The sequence below is a fragment of the Myripristis murdjan genome, chromosome 16, assembly GCF_902150065.1.
Source record: "Myripristis murdjan chromosome 16, fMyrMur1.1, whole genome shotgun sequence".
Classification (NCBI taxonomy): Eukaryota; Metazoa; Chordata; class Actinopteri; order Holocentriformes; family Holocentridae; genus Myripristis; species Myripristis murdjan.
Window position 1 is genome coordinate 28,217,598 of NC_043995.1, and position 26,740 is coordinate 28,244,337.

General features: G+C 43.0%; 1 protein-coding gene across 1 annotated transcript in view; it reads right to left on the reverse strand.

The window, feature by feature from the left end:
• Positions 1–26,740, reverse strand: part of thsd7ab (thrombospondin, type I, domain containing 7Ab) — a 90,267-nt gene that overhangs the window by 29,958 nt on the left and 33,569 nt on the right. Inside the window, exons 12-20 of the mRNA XM_030072219.1 lie at positions 18,762–18,877; positions 16,257–16,392; positions 15,249–15,352; positions 13,295–13,489; positions 11,687–11,953; positions 4,570–4,748; positions 3,878–3,883; positions 2,451–2,584; positions 1,368–1,521 (exon numbers count right to left, since the gene is read on the reverse strand). Coding sequence (XP_029928079.1) covers positions 1,368–1,521; positions 2,451–2,584; positions 3,878–3,883; positions 4,570–4,748; positions 11,687–11,953; positions 13,295–13,489; positions 15,249–15,352; positions 16,257–16,392; positions 18,762–18,877 — 1,291 coding nt within the window. The remainder of the gene's footprint in view (positions 1–1,367; positions 1,522–2,450; positions 2,585–3,877; positions 3,884–4,569; positions 4,749–11,686; positions 11,954–13,294; positions 13,490–15,248; positions 15,353–16,256; positions 16,393–18,761; positions 18,878–26,740) is intronic.

A 26,740-nucleotide genomic window follows, 5' to 3' on the forward strand; every position in this document is an offset into this window, starting at 1 on the left:
GGCCGGCATCTCCGCGGGGAGTTGTTTTCTCATTTTATCAAAAAATAAATAAAATAATAAATAAATAAACGAATAAAAAGAAGAAAATGTTCATCTCCCTCCCGGCATTCCCAGAATGAGGAATTTGTAGGAATTTTTTGAGAGAGAAATGACAGGGTGGCTCAAACAGATATTCGGCTGGAACGGTAAACCACCAGATTCTACACAGTCATTGGTCACAGAGGGAAAGCAGGGGGAGAAATGACAGCCTTTAGAATAACTCCATCGCAGGCATGATGAATAAAACATGCGAGAGGCCCCGCTGGTGCCACTGCAGACTCCACGTCGAGATTGGAATTGTGGGAAGTCGGCGTGTCAAGCACTTTGGGAGAGAATGGGGTCTGATTAACAATGGCCAGGGTGCTGATGTGAGAACAGCAGGTGAAGCCGGAGCGGTTAAATCGGCTTTTTACCACGAACCAGAGGTGTCAGAGGGGGAGAAACTGAACTGGATGCGCTGCCACCTTACGTGTTTTTTTTTTGCAAGTGCGAGAGAGAAGATTGCCTGTGTGCTGCAGCCTGTAGCCCTACGCTTTGCAGCCGTGATGCAATCAGGAGTCGGTATCTCTTTTTCCAAACTCTATTTGTGAATTCTTCCTCTTTTACAGGCGATTGAGGTAAGTCTCACGGGCAGGGATGTAGTGGCAGGTAAACCCAGTGCCCTGATGTCTCAGTTTATATCTCAGTACCACCTTTTGTAGCCTGAAATAAATCTTTATATATAACCTGGCATAAATCATAGCAAATAATACCAGGCTGAAATAAGTTATACAAAGATGGTGTATTTTAAGGAGAAAAAGCATAAAGCAATGCTCTTTCAGAAAATATTGTTGTTGTTTTTTTTTCATTGGTGGTTGTTTGCCCTGTGATGATCACCTACAGCAGATTGTACTCTACCCAGCATTTTATTTGCTTCTGCATCACAGCTGATGGGCAGAGGTGCATGTATCACAAAATGTAAATTTGGAAACTGCTTCACGAGTTCGCAGAGTCTTTATCGTAAATCACCTGCCTTCCCAGCTCAATACGCAGTGAATACAGGATAATATAGGTGATGTATAAGCCATTTTTCTGCTGCTCTACAGTTCATATATCTCTTTTATTCCTCCACGGTGGACGGGAAATAACCTGCTGACAAAGATTCACACACTACTCATAATAATGCAGTGCTACTACTCTTTGAATTCGTTGCACCTTGGAGAAAATATTTCTGACAAGAAAAAGATATCAAGATAAATCTCAGCGGGCTTCAAAGATGTTGGACGTCTCCCTTTCTTGTCATGCCAGACAGCTGCGTCCCGGCTTTCTGATCTGGATGTGGCTCTCACCAGGCTGCAGCGGCTCCAGGGGCCCCAGTCATTGAGGACACAGTCCTCCGGGCAAGGCAGCCGGCTCTCCCTGGCCCCCAGGGGCATCTCCTCCGGGTCACACAGGTAGTCCTCCACCGGGTCAGATGGGCCGTCGATGGTGTTGAGCATGCACCTGCGGGATCAGATCAGACACACTGAACATGACCTTGTTTGTCGGCGTTGCAGAGCAGGGATCACTGCTGCTGCGGCTTCTGGGGAGAACGCCAGGGTCAAATATTCTCTTTTATGTGGACGGGGGGGTGGAGGGTTCACCGAGTGTTTGTGAAGAGACTGCAACCTTTGCATTACTACAGTGTTTCTCAGCCCCAGCGATAAAAACACCACTGCCAGCCAAGTGTTCACAGTAAACACAGACAGCGGCTGGCTAAAAACAGAGACGCTGAAATAAATCACATAGTGAATTTAAGTTGCATTCTTTCTTTTGTTTTTCTTATCTAGGAAATGAATGCATTGTTGGTATAGTAGGAAAACAAAAGCTATTTATATGTGTGTGAGTGGGGGGGCGGGTGCGTGTGTGTGAGAGAGACAGAGAGAGAGAGAAAGAGGGAGAGAGGAAAGTACTGGAAAAATACTGACAGCCTCAACAAAGCAATTTCATATTTTTAAGCATTTTAAGCATTTCTCTCAAATCTTGTGTGAGAGCACTTTGTTCCACCACAAATTGCATTCGATCTAATGATTTTCTTATAGGAACAGTAACGAAGTAAACCTTTGAAATTATGTCAAATTACATTTACATTTTTGTTAAGCGGAAAATACTGCCTGGTCATTCCCCCCACCCCAAGTTTTAGCCATTTTTCAACATTTTTGGCACAGAAATACATATTAAAAAAGACTTTCCTTTAGTAGTTGGAATATATTCTCATATATGTCTTAATCGTTCTAGTTACAATATACTATTATAAAGAACATACAGTTACCGGTGAGTACTGTGAAAAAAGTATCTTTAAGTGATAAATAGTAACAAGCAGACAGAGACAGACTGATAGACAGACTGACTGACAACTAGACAGAGAGATTGATCGAAAGATAGATAGGTACCTGACTTTTCTGGTCTGGACGCCCTCACCGCAGTTCTCTTTTAAGTCCACGTTGCTGACCTTCCACACACTCCACGGCTCGGCCACCCACACATACTGATTGCAGTCGCTCTGACACGGCACCACCTCATACACCTGAGGACAGTGCAGCTTTATTTACCTGCTTAGCATGTTATTAGCATTATAAGCCGTCTTCAAACTGACGGAACTGCAAATTAAAGGGTCAAACAGCGGCAGATTAGTTCTGGTTATAGACACATTTCTCAGAGGCAGAGCTGCGCTGGAGGCTTAGACCTCGGTGAGCGGAGCCAAAGAACTACAGTTTTCCTGGCGCAAACTGAGCCTCGGTGAAAAATGCAAGAGGTAAGAGAGATGTAGCGGTGGTGCACAACTCCTTACTGACTGGAATTGATTTTCAGCTCTGAATTGCAGCAGCCAGCCGCAGAAAGTTAAAAGTGACACATCTGTGTATGCGGCACCCATAAGGTTAAACTATGGTAACTCTTTGGTGAGGAAATAGCCTAAAAAAAATAAAAATAAAAATCTGAATGCCAACGGCTGCAGGAGCACTAATAATGTTGCACCAGTTTACCTCAAATTCATGAACTGAACTTTTCTGATTTCATCATCTATAATCCATGTTAATCTCAGTAGACGAGGATGCATGGATGCAAACCTCTGCTCTAACTTCTGACTTTCTTTTGATGACTGGATTTTGTCGCCTTAAAGTGAAAAAAAAAATCCCCACATTGTGGAGCCAGCCATAGTTACACACAGGAAGAAGTCTCCTCTTTATGTTAAACCACCTGAATGTCCAAGAGGTATAGATTTCAATTAAGATATTTATATACACACTGAAAAAAGTATAATTGAGAAATTCCTAAACTCTCGTGGTTGACCCTCCACCACTTGGAAATAACAAATACTATAAAGCCTGGTGATTTGGCTACTAATTCAAATAAATCTTAAGTCTAGTCATGCCATGTTATCTGGGTCAGCCTGACTGACCCTCCAAGTTCAATCTAGCTGTTCTAGTTGATGCTGATTTATTTCAGCTAAATAGCATTGTGAATGTTCTGGTCATGAACGAATAAAAAAAGGATTCCCTGCCAGTCACTTCCAATTACATATGCCGATGACTTCCTTTTATAACATTCAACTTTGTCATTTAGCGAACTTAGGCTCCAAAAAGCTGCAGCTCTTTGTGGCTCTCTGACACAACCAATGAGATTATTTCTGCCCTCACAGCAGCTCTGCTTCGGAGAAATGTTTGTGTAACCAAACCTTCAATCTGCCATTGTGCCTTGTTTACATCTGCAGTAAGGATACTGGGGCTATGTCCATCTATCTATGTCAGTGACCCACTGACATTGCTGACATTTAACATCTGTGACTACATAACAAATAACTGAGGAGAGCAGCTCTTACCTGGGCCTGTAGCAATGAGTCATATCCAGTGGGCATTGGTGGGGATTAAAAGGAGACAGCTGGATTAATGAACACATGCCAACTGTTCATATAGTGCAGTACGTTTGATTAATGCAACATTCGAGAGGACATAATCAGAAAAGCCTCTGGCATAAATACCTGTGTGAACTCAGCAAAGGCACACACACACACAGTGTCGAACACAGATCAACACAGCCCTAATCTGTGTCTGCTGATATTCACATGGACTTGGAAAGCATTTCATTTTTGCAAATCAAGGCAACCTCAAGGAATCAACCACCGCACAGTGGGGCATTAGTATGGTGGATGGAATCCATTTATAGCATCCACTGCTTTTTGCACTGTCTCTGCTCAGCAAAAATGAGTGCCACCATAATGAGGGGAAGGTAATGGAAAGCCTTGCGGACTCAAGCTTATTATTCATTAAGATTTCATTGCCTCCCTTTTTTTTCTCTTTTCCTTCCCTCTCCCTCTCCAGTGCACTGCCTGATACGTATGATGCGGATCACAGATGTAATAACTGCAAATACATCAGCTGCACAGTTCATGAATATTCACTTAGAATCAATGGTGAGTCGAAAAACAGCTTTGGTTTTTATCTGGAGCTGCTGTTCAGTCGTCAGCACAGACATCTGTTGTGTGCATTAAGAGCTCAGTTTCAGGCTCAGTACCTGATTGATGTGGTCCAGCTTGGGGCAGGGCCGCCCACCATTGTAAGGCTTCTCTCTAAGCCACTTGGAGCGAACCTTCACCCCGCTGCCGCAGGACTTGCTGCAGCGCGACCAGTTGGACCATTCGCTGAGCTTACAGTCTGAAGGACAGGGGATGATGCACGCCTCCTCGATGTAGCCTGCGGGGATGAAGGAGAACAAAAGATGAGCAGATTCACCAGGAGCAAACACGTCTTTCAGGCAGCAGTTCTTGACGTTTTTGGCTTGCGACCCCCCTGAACAGAAAGGGATGCTTGCACAGAATGGCAAACTAAGAGACAAGTGATCCCTTGTTTTCTCTTGTCAGGCTATTTCACCTAATTGATTACCAGAAAGCACAGTCTGTAAATAATTGCATCTGAAGGCTAAAGCATTCACCACAAAAATAAGGCAAAGTACAGCAACTTCTGAAACTAATCTTTTCCTTCACAGTCCAAAAATCATCCCATGAACTCTCCAAATCATTTTGCTCCCCCCAGCAGGGTCTCAACCCCGAGGTTCAGAGCAGCTGCTGTAGGGGAAAAGGCACTGGCCGGCTACTGAAGCCCTGGGAAGATTCTTGCTTTTTTCAAGCAGTATCGGATTAAATTTGTCCTCATTTCCACATCATGTTATTTTTTTTCTTTTCTTTTCTTTTGAATCTTATCTGATGAACGAAAAAAGTTCAAGAACTCTGTGAAATGCCAGAAGGGGAAAATGCCCTGCTGTAAGTGCACTAAAACTATTAGCCAATACTTCACAAACTAATCTAAATGCACGTATTGATTTTCAGCCCAGAGTGTGGAATGAAAATAGGCCCAAATTCAAAGGTCCAATTTCATGGTCTGTTATATAAAAGCCTAAAAACATAGTGAAGCAGTGGTTGGGGCTGGCAGTGAGTGGTATCATTTCAATCTATTTCCCCCTGTGGTCTGTTGGTGTGAAGGGTCGTGACACAGTCAAAGGGGCCTGTTTTAAGCATTTCACTCTGCATGTTACTCCTGTTTATTTGGGTTTGTCCTGATCTTTTGGGCTGCCATTTCCTCTGTTTTTGCCAGCACACGTGGGCCAGTGTTCAGTCAAAGAGACTGTTTTTCTGAACCACTGGCTTTTTCTCAACTCCTCAACACTTCAGCACCAGAGTAAACCAAATATATTTTTTAAGCCTTACGTAATGGCGCAGGCCTGTAAATCAATTTAGCCTTTGATTAAGAAAATCGATAAGGTGAATGAGCCGGGTGGAGTGTCTCGTTGGGTGTGTAACCACTTCCTTTTTCTGATGTAAGCTCTTTTAGATTGCCTTGCTTTTCAGAGAGCAACATGCAGTGCTAAACTGACTGACAGGTTCTTTGCAAACATACTCCCACGATAGAAAGTAATGAGATTCGGAGGAATCCCATACATGCAAGCCAGTCAATAAGGCTCCTTACACACAGAGCTCAGCAAAGTATTTATGAATAAGTTTTTTTTTCTCTCTTTTTTTTTCTCCAGGAAGACATCTCGCTGAGCAGATATGTTCTTTCTCCACAGCACCATGCTTCACACTGATAAACCTATTCACTTTCACACCCGGGAGCTTCCCAGTACACCACAGCCGCCTTCTGCCGGACACGGAACAGCTCGACTGGGGTAACTGGAGGTTAAATGGTGGGGAGAGCGTTTTTCACTTTCTTTGCTCAAACTTTCTGAGCCGGCCTAAAGATTAAACAACTACACAAAGTCGTCTCTATCTTTTAGGCTACCACCACCACCACCCAACTTTTAGCATTTGTATTAACCAGCTTGGAGTAAAGTATGGTGGGAGTTTGCCAGAGAGGACAACACAGATTGTGCATTTTTATGCGACCTTACCATGTAAACACTGAGGCTAAGCCATAGCCGCCTGGGATTGAATCCGGCCCAGACCCTTTGCTGCAGGTTAGGGGTATGCAGAGGCACCAATATTTGTATTTGCATTTGTATTTATTTTGGGGCAAAATAATTCCGATTCGGATTCAGGGGAAAAAAGTGGGCGTGGCTCAAACCAGAAGTAATTTATTATTTTTTTCACTTGTTGGATTTTCACCACAAATAAATATAAAATGACCAAAATTCCTGCTTATTAAAACTATATAAGTTTAGCAAACCCACTCTAATGACTATGTATTCTGCAAATCAAAAGAAATCTAATATGATTCACATTTTTTTGTGCACATTGACTGTTATTGTATTTTTTTTTTTTTGGTCTATCTCCATCCGCTGCATAGGATGAGATGTACTTTTGGGGTTAATGCCAGCTCAAATTAAAGGGCTGGATATCAACAACAGCAATAGTAGTGTTACCCTTTGCAAGTAAACTCAGCTTGTGAAGCAAATGTATGCATAATTTCAAGCCAAACTTACAAAAAAAAAAAAAGTGGTTGGAAGGAAAAGTTATTCAGAAGAAAGCCATTATTTGTTACTTGCTGAATATGGATTGGGATTTGGGTGCATCCCCTCAGCAGGTCATCCCCTCTCTCTGCCCTGTCTTTCCTGTCTCTCTTCACTGTGACTGTCTAATAAAGCAGAAATGCCCAAACAATAATCCCTCAGAAAAAGAAAAAACTCATTGATTTAAAATTCTCTTTTGTCTTATGCCTCTCTGAGGATGTTAGAGGTCAGGGTCAGATGCAGAACAGAGCTGCTAGGGATTTAGTGTCTTGCTCAAAGACTTGTTCGGTGGGGTGGCTGGTTGCTGAAATGGGTCTTAACCTGGGACAGCTGAAGGGTCCAGCTGAAGGGCGGTCTGTCTAAACACTGGATCACCCAGCTGTCCCAAAAGAGAGCAGAAAGCCTCATAAACACTAACATGACTGGATAACATAAAGCCTGCTTGATCAAGGCAGGACTCCAGTGTCCTAGTGGCATTATGACACATCTCACTGCTCTGTGGCCTAACACACACAAACACACACACAGATATACACACACACACTACACACTTTTCCGCCTGACCTCCTCACATTGCCCCTCAGTCCAGATCTACATCTCCTCCTCAGAGCCTCGCTGAGTTCAGCATGACCTCTGTAATCAGGCTCATCACGTTCAACCTCCCGCTGCAGTCCCTATAGTCAAGTCCAGTCATTACACATCACCGTCCAGCGACTTACTAACCCGCAGTTCAAACGCTGCCGTGGCTCAGCTTGCAGTTCACTTGCAGTTCAACTGATTAAAAATTTTAAAAGCACAAACTTGTTGTGCCTTGCCAAGCTCTCGGAGAGGTTTGGGCTAAATCCAGGTTTGGGAATCACTCCCTGTGGCCTTGAGAAGTCAACCCGTCATCTGTCACAAACTCCTGCCACAGCTCCCGAAGCACTTGTCACCAGGGCAGCAAACTGGCCTTTCCCTTCACATGCCAATACGGCTGCTTTCTCCCAAAACACAGAAGCGACTTTCACTATTTCACCACCCGCCTCGGCCTTTTGACCGATCTCGTGGAGCAGACAAACTGCAACCACCGTTTTGCTTGTGGGTGGCGGTCACTTCCCACCCCTTGCTGTCACCTCTGCAACTGAGTGCAGAAAAGAGTTGCAACACTTATACTGAATCCATTCCTTCTGCACAGTGTGCCCTAATGATCGGGTTAGCGTGAAGTGAAAAGTTGGCTTAATTTTCCCCCGCTGTTCCATGAAATAACAGCTGAAGATTTTCATAACCTCTAATGTACGCACACTGTGGTGTGTTAGCATTGGGTTTAGACCAAGAAAACCCCAGAAGGCCCGAGTGAATGCAAAATGCTGCAAAAAGTCCAAAAAAATTTACATCAGGGGTGTCAGCCTCATATTAGTTAGAGGCATGCATTCGTTCAAATGAGACCTCACGGGGGCCGGATTATTTTTTTGCTAACATCAGTACAGTGTGAGTCGACACATGGATATTTTCTGGCTATTTTCTGATTTATTATTTTAAATCACTCATTTTGGAGCCTACCAATCAATGAAAACTGGCCTGTTGGAGCACAAAAATAGCACATAATATAGAATTACATAAAGCAGAACAGATAAATGCAAAAAAATACAGGTTTGGCATGTAACTCCCAGAGGAAAATACCTGCTCTTTCCACCAGTCTTCGACCTTTTGCATTTAACTTTATTGTGCTTATGACACATTTCATAATTAAACAGTTGAAAAGTTGATATTTTGATTTAAAAATATGTTTGTTTTTTCCTCTTTCCCTACAAAACACCCTGGGGACCAGATGAGACGTGCTCACGGGCCAGATTTGGGCCGCGGGCCGTATGTCTGACTCCCTGCGGCATATTCTGTACAGACCGATGCCCTGCACAGTGACCCATTTTGTCACATTTCATGATATTTCAGACCTTAATCAAATGAAAAACCCCTCCATTTCTCCGTTAGTCTCTACCGCTCGAAAATTCTATTAATTTACAGGCGCCGACTGACTCGGAGAAACTGTTTATGTAAGTAAGACCGTTAGAAAACGTGGCTGGTTGAGGTCAGGGATTAAGTGAGGCTGAGTCACCACAGACCAGACGGATCCTCGGAGGTACAAAACCAGCCCTATCAGACACCGGCCACCCGTCAGCCTCCACAAACACAGCCCCTCCATGTTACAGCATCAAGTTAATTTTTTACCGCACAGGCCGTCTTTCAGTGTGTTTATTTATTTATTTATTGCAAATATTGTCGTCATACCTCACCAAACTCATTCACAGGTGCTCGGCAAGATGTTTCGCCCTTAAGCTTTAGCTTTCAAAGCTCCCTGCAGCGACCATGCTCCCTCTCCCCTGCACACATGCTGCTAAGACGAGGCCGAACCCCCCCGGAGACATCCTGTAATATTAAGTCATGGTAAAGGGCAAGGCGTTATGGGTCACTTGCACTCATAAAAAAGCAATATATGAACTAATGTGAAATATATGGCGAATAGCACAGTATATTGTCCAGGATTTCTCCCTGACCATGCACCATCCCTTATGAAACAAAAATATGTTGCAGTATATTAAAAATATCATGTCATATATTCGATACATTTCCATATATGGGAACTAGTCTTTATATTTTCCAATATATTGCAATATCTGAAATGCGCAATTATGTATCATTCCATATATTAAAATATATTGATGCAATATATATAACTATATTGCATTATATATGTTTCACCAATTTATTATTCCATGTATTGCTAAGACATTTTCAAAAACATAACATATAAATTTATTGTAATTCTATATATTAAATGTAATTTACTGTAATATATTGTATATATTGTAATATATATTTCATGTAATATATTGGTGAATATATTTTCTTTCCGTAAGGGATGACTTTCAATGCAAGCTCCAGGGTAAGTTTATTATGTGCTTGTGCAAATTTGTGATTTTAATTTTTAATGCTGACTGGTTGATTTTAGGCCTCATGTCACTTTGTTGCACTCAGACCCGCTGATGCTCTTGAGATTACATTTAAAAGGACTTGGTTTCATCTTGGACCTTCATTTAGTGTTGACTCGATCGTGTGCGGTGAGTGACGTTGAATATTATTTCAAAACCAGTCAGTTTTGATTTGGGTCCTGCTTCTGGTGAATTTGGAAACACAAGCCTCAGGTCACTGGGTTAGGGTTGTGTGATCAGGAAATTTGTTATCTGGGTTATCACTACTTCAAATGTAACCAGATCTCCCAGTAGACGAGCTTGACATTAATGATTTGGTCACAGAAAAAAAAAAAAATACACACAGATTTCCATGGCGTTGAATCCTAATTCTCAAATTGCCACTTGTTTACAGAGACCAGCTTTTAAATAACCACACACAAAAGATTCAGCATGGTATCCCCTTATATCATTCGCTCCTCCCCAAGGAGGAACGGGGCAATCTGAAGCTTGGATCGAAGCTTGGATCAATGTGCGCTTTTAATGATAACCGACCCCCCTCTTTTTTTTTTTTTTTTCCTTTCCATTGATGTGGATGACAGAGATAACGGTGGTGCAGTTTGCCAGATCGGCATCGTAGCCCGGGGCATCGTGTCAGCCGCGGAGTTGTGGAAAGACCATGTCTCTTCCACTATCAAGATCAAAAATGACGATGGCTGAGATGGAGAGAATGGAGATATGGAGGAACGGGAGCGACAGAGAGAATGAGGGCAGGGGAAGTGAATTGGAGTGGGGCTGGAGTGGAGGAGGGGGTGGTGGTGGTGGTGGTGGTGGCGGTAAATGAATGATTTCCTGATATCTGTGAGATGCGCTTGTACTACCACCAGGCTTCATGAATGCGTTTTTGTTTTTCTGTACACCTCAAGGAGTGTTCTTTTTTTTTTTTTTTTCTAAGCTCAATGAGGCTTGGGGACGGACACGCGCACATATGCACAAACATTCGCATAGGTGTGTACACACAACACACACACACACACACTGTCACACATTATCCTTAGAACGTGCTCTTGTCACACCCACACTCAGATTAACTGACGCATATCTGAATCTGTGACTCACACAAGGAGACTTAAACCATGTTTATATATGCACAACACTGATGTATTCATTTGAACATCTCCCGCACTCTATTTCACAGCAATTTCACAAAGAGTTTCCGAGCCCAGATTCTTTGCTTGAAGTATTTTGGATCTAAGATAAGACCTTACAACGAGGAGACAAATGACTGTGACAGGAATGTGGCGGAAAAAGGCCTCCTTATGTGAAATTCAGCATTCAAAATGAGTCCCTCGCCACCATGGGAGGGGGGCTCGTATGTGCACAAACAAAATCCTTGGCTCCGGATGAATATTTAACAGGACAAAAGTTATTCTGGCATCTGCAGAATTCCAATGTGCTACAGTGCACCTCTCACCTGCAGCCCCAAAAAAAAAAAAAAAAAAAAAATCATGGCCTGGGAGGAGAAAATACACACATGAGGCTGATAAGGCTGAGCTTTAGTGCAGTTTGTGTCAGATCAGTGGCCATCATTAGGGGTGACAGGTCAAACTTAACAGAGCAATGCACGATGCGATTAAATCTTGGCTCTGAGCTGCAGGCTCAGGGAGGATTAAAGATACACACACCCACGCACGCACACACACACACACACAAACATACACACACAGGCTCAGACATGGGCTCACCGTGACTGTTGCAGCGCGACGTCTCCACCAGCCTGCTGTCCTGGTCGTAACACACCATGGCCTGGTAGCGGTAGCCCTGGCCGCACTCCTTGATGTCTCCCTGCACCTTCATCCCCAGTACGCTCTCCACCCTGCCGCCCTCCGGCAGGATGCAGTCGGACCAGTTCCCCACCGGCTGGGCGTTGTACTTGTCGCAGGGGCAGTACTGCGTCTCGCTCAGGGGGTACATTTGGGTGTTCTTGCACTTGTCCTTCTTCTTGCTCCTCCCTAAGGAGCACAGAGGGAGAGGGATGAGCAAACCCGCCGTGGGAGAGGTGACTCTGCCTGTGTTTGCTGGTGTCGCTGGATCTCTGTCTCTGTCGGGCGCATCTGACTGTAATGTCTCATCATGATGTGCTGGGGCTACTATCAAGGCCTCTTTTGGGATGGGGTGCTTACCAAAAATAGAAAGAAAATCAGCTCGGCCAGATGACATACCCCGCATGCATGAGGGGACAGCGTCTCCTGATGATAGATTGCGCCGGTAAAATTGTTCCTAGCGGAGTGCTTTTACTGAAAAAACCTTGATGTGTTTTGTCCTCAAACACGTCAGGCAGCGTTAATCAAAAGTCCCCATGCAAAGGTTGATTTTTTCTGTCTTGCTGTAGTCTGTCATTAGATGTTTTTCTTGCATATAGAGATTTTGATGGTTTTCTTTCTGCCCAAGTGGCAAACTACAGCATGTTATCCTCTCTCTCTCTCTCTTTACTTTACTTTCCTTGTCTCTCACATTAAAATCATGCTGACGCAATTGCTTGAGCTTATCATGCCACGGGACCGTTGCTGGTTGTTGCTAATTGCTTCTAAGCAGCATACAGCCATGCAGCATTATACAGCCTGTCAAGGTCAAAGCTACCTAATAATGTTAGGCTTAGGCAGCAAATTATTTTGGCTTAACATTTAAAAAAAAAAACACTGGAAACTGAAACTTCTGGAGCTATGTCATCTTTTTGCCTTTTGACATATACATAGTAAAGTTTAAATACAGATTTACCGTACATGCAAAACTGCATTTGCTTTACTCTGCCTGCCTGCCCATGAGCCACGTGAAGATTAATCCGGCAAATGGCCTCTCTGGTCTTTCATACTTTGATGAATGGTTAAAAGATACTCATCTTGGACATCAAGCAAGAATAAAGGCTATTAAATCCACTTTCCCAGAGCATAAAGCTGATGTGTCCGATTTATTGGAGCATTTGTCCATATAACCTGCTGTGGAAATACATTACAGCACTATTGTCATTTTGCATTTATGACAGAGATGCACAGGGCAGCTCTTGGTGGGGAACTCTGATGGACAAAAGTGTCTGCCGAGTGACTTCAGCACTGATGCTTTAATCCCACAGGACCAATTTTGTGGTTTTTTTTGTTATCTTTTTAGCTGACAAGAAACATCTGAATAGATTTACGACATTGTGTTTTTACTTTATTGCCTGTTTCTTGGAGCTTTGCCCATCACATATTACTCCCCAAATTGCTCAGCGCATCACCGTCATTTCAACTGCGGCGCAAATAAACTTGTCAAAGACGGGTCCAAAAACCTCATTGTTAGCTGTTTTCCGTCCTCACCTATCAGCGCCCTCTTTCTGGTGCGGACCCCCACACAGTCGGCTGTGCAGGAGGAGAACTTGGACCAGTTGGTGAGCTGGCAGTCATCCTGGCAGGGGAGCTGGCAGCGCTGAGTGATGGGAGGCATGGCCTTGGCGAATTTCAGACAGTCACTGATGTCGGCCTGTGTCCCGTCCAGCTGGCGACAGGACACCGCTGGAGGAAATTGGAGGAATTGGAGGAGAGGGGGTTCCATTAGAAGGTGTAAGAGGCAATTTTGGCAGTTGCTGCTTTTTGTTTGAAAAGGCTGATTAGTAGTCATCGTAGGTATTTGAGAGGGCAAAATGGAGAGGCGTTTCAGAAGTGCGTCATGCTGTAGCTTGGTGATACAAGAGGATGCAGATGAAACAGACATTTGAAAAGAGGGCAAGAGTTAATGAAAAATAAATCAAAACCGTGTATTTCAGATCAGATCTCGCGCGGGACATGTAGGGCCAAAATAACAGTCATGAGCGTCGCGTACATTTGCACTCCGCCACCTCGGTGCGTTGGACGCCCACAAGCCAATTTGTCTTGACGCTCGTCTCTCTACTCTTTGTCCTCTCTATAAACGCCTTTACTTGTGATGCTGCGACATTTCATTTTCTCGTGATGCAGACATTCTGCAGGGTTGTACCGTCACACAGAAATCAATCTCTAAGCACATTTTTGCTCAACCTCCCCCGGGCACTTGCTATTGGTTTGGAAAGCCTCGGTCTGCTGGTGTGTGAGGTCTGGCCTTACTGTGTGTGTGAAGAGAGAGAGAGAGAGAGAGAGGGAGGAGGGAGAGCGAGGGGGGTTGGCACACACATGCTTGCAGGTGTGCGTGTGTAACAGTGTGGCAGTGTGTGTGTGTGTGTTGGTGCACTGACGCTCAGTGGCAGTGGCTCTGCTGGTCAGTGTTTCTCTCCCCCTGAGGAAAGGCTCTGTCCAGGTATATAACCCTGACACACGGTTACACAACAGACAGTGGGTCTCATTTGGTCTGCGTCAACGGCAAAATGACCTCTGTCCATTAGACGTTTCGGGGGTGTGAGACCAAGGGCAGAGAGGACCGTGACATCAATTGCCTGTGGTCTAAAATCATTGAAAAAAACGCAGGGAATATGGAAAAGTATGGCTGAGTAAGTGTAAATTGGACCTTAAAGCATTTCCATGAATAAATTGACAAAAGATGTACTTTTTTCTGTCCATTAATGTATGCCAGCATGGAAGAAATGGAAATATGGCCACTAATAATGGTTTTCTATAGGAACCGGAACATAATGAAATTGATCATTCTGCGTGACCCCCAGAAATTGAATTTTTGAGAAAGCCTCTCAGGACTACAGGGTACATCCATCCTGCAAAAAAAAAGAGGCAAGCTAAAATATGCTGAAACAGAGGGAGGGCCACAGCTCCTTAAAAAATACTTGTCAGTCAAGCGTGAAGCCCACGAACAGGTTGTGCTGTCGTGTGCTATACAGTAGGTGGGTGCAACATTTTTCTCCCAAATTTTGACAAGAAACATTCGATTAAAATTGCATGACAAGATCCCGAGGTGCAGAAAGCCAGCGGTATAACAACTCAAACTGTCAAACGAGTCTCGAGAGGGATGTGATGAGTTGTGAAGACATTTTCTTCCCAAACTCACTGAGGATTCAAAAAAAAAAAAGAAAAAAAAAAAAAAGAAAATGTCTCTTGTCGGTGTTTTCAGGGGTGTCAGCCTCAGTTCATGTTGTCTCGCAAGTAGGAGGATTTGTGATGTACTCTAAGTAGCAAAATTGGCCTTTTCTCTAAACCATGGCATATCCATCTGTTTCCCCGTGGCCCGGGTCCAAAACTCACCGCAATGACTAACAATTTCACTTAGGACGATTAAGGCTGCTTCACTAAAGATGCAGGAGGAAATGGGGGGGGGGTGAAGACGGGGAATGAAGACAAGCCAACTCCGTACCTCTGGTCTGGAGTCCCGGCCCGCAAGTCTCCTGAGCCCCAGGACTGTCCTGTCTGAGAAACCATGGCACCAGCTGGCACTTCCTCCACTTGTGGGTCTTCCACCTGGAATGAGTCAGGCCCGGTCCAATCACATCAAACCGGCCGTTTTTCTGTCTGCCACATCACATTATCATCGTGACAAGCTGTAGCTGCCAAGACGACCGCGGCGCGACCGCACGAGACGCACAGCTTGAGCTCATAGACAAAAGAGAAACACCGCTCCTGTCCAACACGAAACGTCTCGTGGTTGCAAAAAACGTCAAAGCCGGCAAAGTCACGAATTAAGAATTAATTGTGGAATGCTGCACATGCATTTTTACACCAGGAAATGATTACTATTCTCAACCTGGAGCTTGTTTTCCTGTCATTTTTCATTATACTGACAGTTTCAAACCAACTCATGTCAATTTCTACGGTAAAAAGCTCCTCACGTCTTGCTGTGGCTTTGCCATGCAGTCCTATAGGGCTGATGGGTAAAAATCGGGACACCAAAAGCACCTAAAACATGTCAGTCATCATCACTCTGTAAGGAGACACTAACAACTTTCACTATTCATTTTGCTGGACGGCAAAGAGTAACCAAGGAAATGTCAAAACAATTTCCAAGGTAGCATCTTTAACTGAATGAAAAAAGACACAACTTCAGATCTTTTTACTGACGTATTTCAAACACACTGATCAATCAGTGCGATGAAAAAGACATTTAAGTGCTTTGGGGGGGCTGATTTTTGTTGTGTCCTTTGACAGATACGGGCTGAAATGAAGAGCTGCACATCCTGGAAAACAAGACTTAAGTAGACCTAGAAAGAAATAATCAATGGATTGATGATTCTCGTCAGAAGATGGGAATAAATGGCTAGCAAATGGCGATTTCTGAACTGACAGTGCAAAAAATATTCCTCCGATTCACATGAAAATCACCGTAAAGCGGTGAAAGTAACAACAGCACTGCGGTGTTAATGTTTACCTGAAACCCGGGCAGACTTTGGGGACGTCGCAGTCCTTCTCCTCCTCCAGCACCTCGGGACAGTCCTGGCCCCCATTGGACGGCAGCTGGATGATAAGCCTGTTCCTCGATTGCTTTTTCTTCATAACATTGCCGGCTGAACAGACACAAACCGTTATTGAATTAAAATGAGAGATGTTTCCATGGGATTGTGATGGGAAGCATGTCAAAATGATAAGCTGAGCTGCTCTGTTAATAGCCCTGGCAGAATGGACTTTGAGATCACTATCATCAAATCTAATGGGACAGCTATCGTAAACAAGATGCGCTTTTGATTACCAAGGATATCCAACCAGCAAGGCTGATGTAGAAAAATCCCTCCAGACCTTTGGCTTGACTCGATTAAATTTATGGGATTTACGTGTCTGAGGATGCCCCGAGGTAGTTCATTAAAATCAAAGTAGGCTCTGGATATTACTAAACTGTGTTTTAAACGCATCGTGCGTGGGTGGTAAGTAATTCTCTGTACAAGGTGAAGATATCAGCATCCAGTCAAAATGCACCGTTCCCCATCAGCACTGTGCGTGGAGAATGAGATTTACGCCGCAGCATCGTGTGAAGAGGTCATCAAAATATGAACAATGATGATTTCAAGCCATAAATCAATTTAATGTATTCGGCAGTGTTCGCCGGCCGGGGCGACGGTTGTCTGACAAAGGTGACCTTATCTGAGGGCTGTTTCTGCCTCACAGCATGAAAACAACAACAATGCACGCACTTCCTGACACTTGTAGCCACGAGCGGGTCGGCTTTCCAGGCGCAATAAAAGAGGTCGCCCGAAGGTTGTCCTACATGCCAATCTGTCAAATTAATTATCTGTAACGAGACATGAGCGGATGAATTTGCGCAGAGCGGAGACCTCATAACAGATAATGTGTCCGGCACTGTGCTGTGGATCCCGCCTCTACACTTAATCCACACAGTAAATTTCCACTTGTTTTGTGTGCATGCTGGGACTCCAGGAGAAAAATCACAGCCACCCTTGAAATAAGTTATCTGGAAGTTCATTATTATGCACTAAAACAGAGCATAAAACTACTACGTATTAAACACACAAACACACACACGCACACATACACATAATCCTCATGAAAAAATAAGGAATTAAAAAATAAATAAACCACATTTGGTTTTGGAACAGCCACATGTGAGTTATTGAGTTATTTCACATGTGAAAAAACAAAGTGAAAATCATGTCTTCACATTTTCTTGTTTTTTTTCTACAGGTGATCTGCAATCACATGCAATTATTGCACATGTGAAAAAGAGACATGAAAAACACATGTTCCAAAATCACACCACGTGTTTTATTTCGTATGTGATTTTCATGTTTTTCCACATGTGGGGATTCTAGCTCAGAGGCCAGTCACATGTGAAACTGCTGAATCTACGTGACTTTGTGTGACCAATTTTCTTTTCACATGTGAAAAAATTTCAATCATGTGAAAATATCTAGTTCACATGTGACATTGTTTACTTTTCACATGTGAAAACCATAAATCACATGTGAGAAGTTCAAGGTCACATGTGACATTGTTTTCTTTTCCCATGTGAAAATGTTAGTTCACATGTGATCTTTGCCAATCATGTGAAAATGCTAAATTCACGTGGGAAAAGCTGTATTTCTCATGTAACATTTTCATTCATATCATTCATTCCTTTTCATGACATTTTTAAGGAAATGAAGTCATAAACTAAATATGGGTTTTTGCGAAAAACTAAAACTGAACTAAAACTATCTGGTCTACATTACTACAGTACTGTAAGTGCTGTTTACCTACAGGGTAACAAGGGAACAAGGGGTTTTGAAAGAGTAACATGAATGTGTTTGAACAAGAATGCTCTTCATGTTGCAAACTTTAAGAAAATATTGATTCTGAACATCATTATACCTTTAAAAAAAATTTGAGCCGGTACTGATGCAATTCATTCATCAGATACGTTACCGAGTCTGATTTTTTCCACACGTGCAGTATGTAATAATGCAATTTTAAGGCCATAGTCAAAATGCTGTAGCACATAATTAGTAATTAAACAGTTCAGTAAAGATATCCAGCCATCCCCATATTTTTTCGGTCTGAATTGTGTGTTAGATGTACAGCTGGAGGTTGAACTGATATTTTTGGAATCAGATAAAAGCTGGAAAAAAGTGGAACAGTGTATCTCTAAAAAAAAAAAAAAAAAAATACCAACCACACCAAAAAATACTAATACTAGAAATGAAACTTGATGGAAACTCTAAAACTCCCAAAGCCACACTGAAAACTAAGAGTAAACGGATACTGAAGTGAAAAATTGAAAACCATGTCTCTGAAAATACAAACCCGACCCAAAATAAAACAGCTGTGATAAGCACCTGTTTAAAATTCAATTCAGGTGCCATTCCAGGGATGTGTGTGAGGCAAAATAATTTCAAATCAACCTGTTTTTTAGTTGTTTTTTTAAAAAAAATTTCTTTGACTATACCTGCATCGCAAGTGACAGGGCAGGGCATCCAGTCGCTGAACGGGGTCACGATACAGTCCTTCTTGCAGGGCAGCTGGCACGGCCGCACCGTGCCGGGATGAGGACCGTCTGGACACCTACAACACCAAAACACACACACACACACACACACACACACGGCGGAGTTGTACAATAACACTGCTGGAAACTCTCGACACCAAAACACAACAGCGAGGGGTCTAAAATGACTCCCCTCGTAGGCCAAAAAAAGCAAAATAATATGAATGTACGGTAGATTGTTGGCTCGGTGGGTTCTCCTTGGGGGACGCTGTGCTCCTCAGATAGCACGGCACAAATAAGACTAAAACTCACCCAGGGCTCTGTGTAACGTGCTTGATACCGCGTGGTATCGCCCCATGGTGTAAACTCACTCTCAGGTAAGCAGCAGCCCGGATAAGAGCGCATATTGAACTTTTGTTATCACCGGGTGCTGAACGAGAGCATTGGTCACACCTCCTCATGCTTAAGGATAATTCCTGTTTTTTATTTGCTTGTTTTTCCCATGCAATAGCCAAAGTTTTTTTGTTTTTTTTTTTTTGGCCTCAGAATAAATTTAAGACCAAAGACCTGAATGCATGGGTTGGTTTTCTGGTAATCAATAAACAAACTCCAGTAAAGTTTAGCCACTGTCAGTGCTAAATAAATGCTGAACTCTGCAGGATCATAGATACAGGCTGGTCTTATCAACCTGAATTGCAAATTAGGGCTGTGGTGGAGAACAGCGTCCCGTCCCTGCTAACCTAAGACCCTGAAAATTCACCGTATTTGCACAAATCAAAGTCTGGTGTCAGCCTCTTGCTGCCATCCTGGCTGCCAACAAACAGAATTGCCTTGTGCATCTTAAATGAGAACAAATTTGCCCTAAATTTTGCAGAAATTACGCGAGTCACCACCTCGGTTGACACCTCTCAGACTACTGCCCAAAGGTCCATCGAAATATCACATGAAAAGCAAAACAAAAAAATCCTTCAAATGACCATACCACTGTTTTTGAATGTTTTGCTCGTTTACTACAATTTACCCACAATTATACCTTACAACAAACCATTTTGCAAATCATGCTGGGGCACTAAAAAAATCTAAACACATATAATCAAAATCCCTTGATTTGACAAACACCTTATAATGTCACCACCATTCAAAAGCCTTGGAACTGATAATTTGTTATGTAAAGCAAACGTTTCCCTGGGGACTACTTTCCCTGGCGGAGGGAGAATTTCCCTCCGCCCCTATTTTGAAGTCATCAAAACACAACAGTGCTGCTGCTTTTTAGGAAAACTAATGTGGAGGACTTTATTATGGAGATGTAAGACCAGTGTGAAGAAAATCTGAAGTCTCCAAAAGTTCATTTTCGTAGTGGAATGAATGGAAACCAACGGCTGGAGAAAAGGTAGGAAAAACTATATCAGATCACTGGCACGATCCTTTTGGCCTGTTCTCTTTGCATTTGAGGAGCAAGGGGACACTTGTAGACCAAAGAGCCATCTGAATATCACCTAAATAAGAGCTAGGATCATCATAAACACAGTCTAGAGCAATAAACTAACATGATCTACTATATAAAAGATCCCTGCCGTCTGGTTGACAGCTGCTGAGCTACATAAAGAGGAGCTGGTGATGTTCCCCTGCAGAAGGATGTAGACCTGACAGGAAAAGCCTCTGCAGATCCAGACGAGTGTAGTTTACATTAATATCTCTTCAGTGAGGAAAATGTAACATAGAGAGCTCCTCAGGGGTAAAACCAGCAGACTAGTCGACAGGCCTGAGGATAAAATCTCCCTTGTTTTAACTGGGATCTGCCATCCTGCTATCACTGACTGATAATCCCTTTGATGGCGAGGAATAAAGGGTCGTGCCGAGGTTTCTCATTCAAGGGTCGCGGTTAATCTTCAGCCATTTAAGCACGTCACGTCTGCCGTGCATATACTGTACCGCTGGACGCAGATAAGCGGGTCGAGCCAGACCTGCTGAAACACAGCTTGTAATCTGGTCTTTGTGTCGCGGCTTCCCCCGGTCAGATCGGAGCGATGTTGCAGCTCTGTTTCCTCATCCTATGGCTGATGCACCGATCATCTGGGTCAGGTTTAATGTTGCTAAGAATGAGCGCTCTCCTCTGGGCGTACCATACTCGTTAGCATCGTGTTATCGGGGGAGCGATAGGGAGCCTCACAGGCAAAATGTAATAATGTAACAGCGACACAAGGAGAGATTTATTTTTAATACCAATAGACAGAGCTAAATCCCTCTCGAGCGGAACAAATCCTCTGGTGTGTTCACACAAGTGAATGGAAGCCGGGCAAAACAGCTGCCGGATGCAGCAGGGGAGGACACATTTACATTTACATTTAGCTGAGCGCTTTCATCCGGAGCTGCTTACAGGGAGCGAACAGGTGTCTGGCTCAAGGACACTTCAGCAGGACAAGAGGCTGACCACTGGGCTGCCGTCTCACCCAGCATTCATTTTGCCTCCGTGCACGTTCATTCATCTCGGCCGTCCAGATGGTGCGATATCCACAGGAAAATTCAGACTATTCACTGGACCGTTCTTCTTCTTGGGTCGAAGACATTCCGCCTGTCATCAAAACAGCTACAAGCTAAATCCTCATGGTTCCCCAAAGAGATTTCAGCGATACATGATTTTTATTAAAAAAGTATTGATTTTGTTTTGTTTTTTATTTCACTTTAAAGGCAGAATGAGCAGGATTTGTTGGTTCAAAGTTGGCCCCTCTTCCCCGGTTAAACTAGCAAGAGTTTTTTGTTGCCTAGGATCACAATGGAATGAAATGTCCACCCCAAATGGAACATCGCCATCCTAGGAAAAAAAAAAAAAATAGCCCTTCCGGCACGGAACGAGCTTTGTCCGCTTGAAGTTTCGTCTCATTACATTTAATTTTTTTCCGTGTTCGTGATTTTCGTAGCTTCCTATTGGCTGTGGTGTTATCAATCTGGCACCGTGCTGCGCTGTGATTGGCTGGGAGCTACACACCCGCCGCCCAAAGGCCGACGCCCAGAAGAGTCCCGAGCGCAGCAAAACAAGAAAATCCAGGCAGAGCAGGCACACACACCAATACACACACACACACTAACACACACTTCTAGTGGCTCATTAGTGATGACTGAGAGGGATTATTTCTGTATGAGTTTGTATTTTTTTTTTTTTTAAGAAAATCCTGCTCAATCTGCTTTTAATTCAACGAGAAATGTAATAACTGCCAATAATAGAATATTTTTTCCATTCTTAATGTAATAAAAATCGATAATGTAATAACTTACCAATAATGCAATAGAATTTCTGAACCATTATCGGCTCCACTTATTACATTATTTATGTTTTCTTTTGTTTGTTTGTTTTTTTTGTTACCCAGCTAATAATGTAATAACCAGCCAATAACATAATACCTTATTAAATTATTGGCAAAAAGTTATTATGTTAGTGGTTCAGAAATTTTACTACATTGGTAAGTTATGACATTATTGACTTTTATTACATTAAGAACAGAAAAATGATTACGTTATTGGCAGGTATTGCATTATTGGCTGCTACAGCGCCTAAACCACAGCATTAAGGCAAAAATAAACCGTTTACAACAACCAAGAGAAGCCAAATATAATCAAAGTCACACAGAAGAAACAGCAAAGTGATTTTTTTCAAAAAAAAAATTATGTGCACACTAAAATAGGCAGCAGTCCAACATCAAACCAGCAGGTTCACGGCCCAAACTTATTTAAATAGCGGTTAAATAAAGCAAAGAGAGCTTAGTACTCCAGGATGGCTCAGGATTATTCATTAACAGTTTGCATTCGTCGACACAGACCAGCTCCTTCCGGCTGAAAATGCTGTTGCAGTGAGTTCCACGAACAGCGAACATGAAAGCGCCTCAGGTCGGCCGAGGATCAAATGCGTCTCTCACCTGTAGACGGATCCAAACAGGCGAGCTCGCGCAGGCGTCACAACATCAGTAGGCGTTGGTATTGTAATATCTCTCCTGGAGCACTTCAATTGCCATATTAAACAAAACATATTAAAGAATTATTAAAGAGTTTTTATCACAAATGAGATGTCTCTGTACCTTTTGGGAATACGTGTTCCGCACTCTTACAAAATTACCGGCATGAAAGTAAGTGGAGCTCATTTTGAAACTCAAATTACGAGACGTTTAATAACTTTCTCTACAAAGTGTCAACACGTTTTGAAGATAAAACCGTATTATTGAGAGTTTTCTTTTTCTTTGAGGGGGGAAAAAAAAGGATATGCAGTGTTTTGGAATGAAACCTTTCATTTGCTCCTCTGAGAAACACACACCTCCATCCATTTCATGAGGAATCAGAGCAGGTATCGATTCAGAGTTTGTGCCCACAGGCAGTTTGAGGAGGCTCGGCGTTGGGGATCAAACTTCTGGCCTCCTTGTTTTAGGATGTGTTCTCTAACCATCAGTTCTCCCCGCTGCTCCATAATTGTAAATGATTGTGCATGAGCTACACTTTGCCACTGGTGTGACAGCTTGAAAGGACACGGGCGATAGAACAATATTCTATTCAGACGAGAAAAAAAAAACACCTGCGTTTGAAAATATGGCTTGGCGTCAGCGTTTGATCGAGGCGGGCGGTGCTCTGCATACCAAACTGAACCTCACAGAGCTAAGAGACCCATTTATTTAGCACAGTTTGCTTACCTTGACTTCTACCTAACCAGCCATCGCTTTCCCTGTGTCTTCCCTGTGTCACACACACACACACACAAACACACACACACACAATGTGCACACATGCCCTGGCTTCATTTCTGCTTATTAAAGCCACACTAGGCAACTACACACACTGGCGGCGTGAGATAACTGTTGGAGAAATGTTTACTTCAATACCCGGAAATCATATAATGTGATGTCAGAAAATTGCGCTCAGCATGCTCGTGTTGACCAAGCCGGCTGCTCTGTGATGCTTCAGAGCGAAGAACAGCAAGAGGAAAAAAGGTCTAACTTTTGGTGAGTCCATGTTTTTCTGAAGGACGCTGTTGATTCATTCACTGTTGGTTTTATCACTCTTTGGCTTGTTTCGTCTGCTGTAGGCGGAGGCATAAATTTGGGCAAATAGTTTGAATCTATTGGGTCTCACTTGGACGGGGAGGGATGCTTTCCTCTATGGCTGCCCACTTTATGATTTGAAAAAGAAAAAAATCTTGCCCAGTACAAACTGAACCTCTTTTTTCCTCTCATTTTTTATTTTTTTTATTTTACCTTTATTTACCCCCTTGAGGTAGGATCTTTTTCTCAAGGCAGACCTGGCCAAGATAGCTACACAAAAGGGGTAATAGCTGTTACAAAAATAAGAAAATAGAGCGTGATAAAAACGGATGCGGGGCAATTAAAACGAGAGGATGTTAAAAACAGGCGACGAGGGACGACAGACACATGGTGCAAAATCCACGCAGTTTCTTAATCAGAGCTTTGAAACTCTCCCAGGAGGACAAAATCATTAAGCTGTGGTGTGCATTGAAGGTTATTCCATGACCAGAGCGCTGAAGGGGAGAAAGCCTTTCGACACTGAATCAGAGGTTCTCAACCTTTTTTGGCTCATGATCCCTTAAAAAAAAAAAAAAAAAAAAAAAGATGTCTCCTGTCACAGACTGCATACACAGAGCAGTGAACGGTCCACCTTAAAAAATGACTACCTGCTCACGTTGTTGTATTTGCACAATCATCAGAGGAGGCGTCACGTTTTAAAAGGACTGAGTAAAATATGAAACAATAAATATGGACAGTTTTGCATGTTAGAAATGTTTTTTTTTTCTTTTCTCTACATCTTAATCATCTGCAACCCTTCAAAAAATCTCTTGCACTCGCCTGGTGGGTCCTGACCTCCAGGCTGAGAACCACTGGACGACACGACTGTGGCGGTGTCAGCTCCCCTCGGTGGGTTTGTCACTGCTTGTTCAAACCCACCGAAGTTTTTATTGTATTCTATTTTATTTCATTTAAAATTCTAGCAGAGACCCCGAGGTTTCCAGAGACACCAAACACGCCCTGCTGCTGAATCCCAGAGAAATGTCTATAAAATGCTGCACGAAACATGTCGATATTTTCCGTTTGATGAAATGGTGCAGCCGTAAAAGGAAGGCATCTTTGGGTTTGAATATTGCACACAGAGGTATTGTGATGTCGACTGCAACCTGCAGATACAGAATATATACAGGTATTGTTGCACAAGATGAAAAAAATATGTGGAATTTTTAATGTATTTGTGTTACTTTTTTCCCCCTAAATCTCTATCAGAACTAACCTGTTTGTTAGACATGTTTTTTTTTTTTTTTTACAGCTGTGTGTGATTGGAGCTGACTTGACTTAAAACCAGAATCCCTTCTAGCGGCGAGAACCATCCCCACTGTTCCTTTTTAGTCTAATTGTATTGTAGCCCCACTAATGATGGGTATTATCCAAATTTAGATGATTAAAATTCAATTACTTTCCAGTTTAGGAGAAAACAGGCCACGTTTGTTGGCAGAGTACAACACCAGCCAGGATAGTTTCAGCACAATGCACGGGGGCGTGAAAGCTAGTCATAATATTGTCATTTATGCATTTTTGATCATGTATACATTTTGCTGTTGTTATACCATTCCCCAGCTTGTTTTCCTCCATTGTCATTTTATCTCTAGTATCCAATTCACTTGTGTTTTTTAGCTTTCATCTTCATTTTTCCATTGTTGTTTGTGTGTTTTAAGGACAAGATGTTTTTTTTTTGGTGTTGTTGTTTTTCCACAAGCCTATCGGGGTATTTTATCTGAGCTGCACCCATTTCAATTGTTGTCGTCTCTCTGTGCCTTATGAATGTACTTTTGTGTTTTATCACTGTGGAAATCAAGCGCACCCAAATGAATTAACTACCCGGTAATGTCTCTGGCTTTAACCGACTTGCTGGCTTCAGTCAGTGTCACGATCTCCTAATGATCTTTAAATGTCATGATTTGTGGCGGCGCACAACGATGCACAACGCGGTCCCGGGAGCTCGTCCCAAAGCACAACATTAAGACGAGCAGCCAGGCTGATGCTTATGTTGTGCTCGCCGCTATTAGCACTTTGAATAATCTGTTCAGTAAGAGCCCGCTTGAAAAAGAAAAAAAAAAAACAAAACGAGCAGATGGTTAAGCAGAATGACGAGACGCGATACAGAGCAAAGAAGCGTCAGGACTTTTAAGGAAACGTACACAAAAACACAAGGTCTGGTGGGAGAAGATAAGGCCTAATTAATTCCATTATCGAAACTGCGGACAACAAAACGAGAACATCATTTGTTTAATTTAGCATAAAGCTGTGGCAGTTCTTCAAGGACCCTCCAGAAGAGTCTTTGGCCTCTGTCTCGGGGGCTTTCAACTATCTATCACAGTCATGTGTAGGGAGTAAACAGAGCATCCATTTGAAACCACGGAGGGAAGATGATTGACTGGGCTTAGTGCCGCTTCTGTCGAGCTAAACTGCTGCGACTTGGTATACATTGCTTTTTCATAACTTGCACGGCATCAGTGTGATTACACAAACACACATTTGGTACCACTGAGCACATAGATTGTCAAAATCAATAAGCAAACGTTGTTGTTTTTTTTTTCCTCTCACACCACAACAGTTTGCAAGATACGATGATAACATCCCCAGCCTCAGGCGCTGACATATTTGTCTCTGTTGTGTGTCTCTTCTCTATTGAGCTTTGACAGTGAGTATTTATATATGTGTGTGTGTGTGTGTGTGTGTGTGTGTGTGTATGTGTGCGCGACTTGCACCCTGTGAGGTTCACTGCCTCGGGGTGTGTGAGGAAGACAGCTCAGATCCCTCTATGAATGAGACAGGGCACATCTGCATATACGGGGCGCAAGGCGGCAATGTTTGTTTGTTCCACCGGGGTCCCATGGGTGCTCTGATCAAGAGTACCTGCCAGTTGGATTGTGCCAC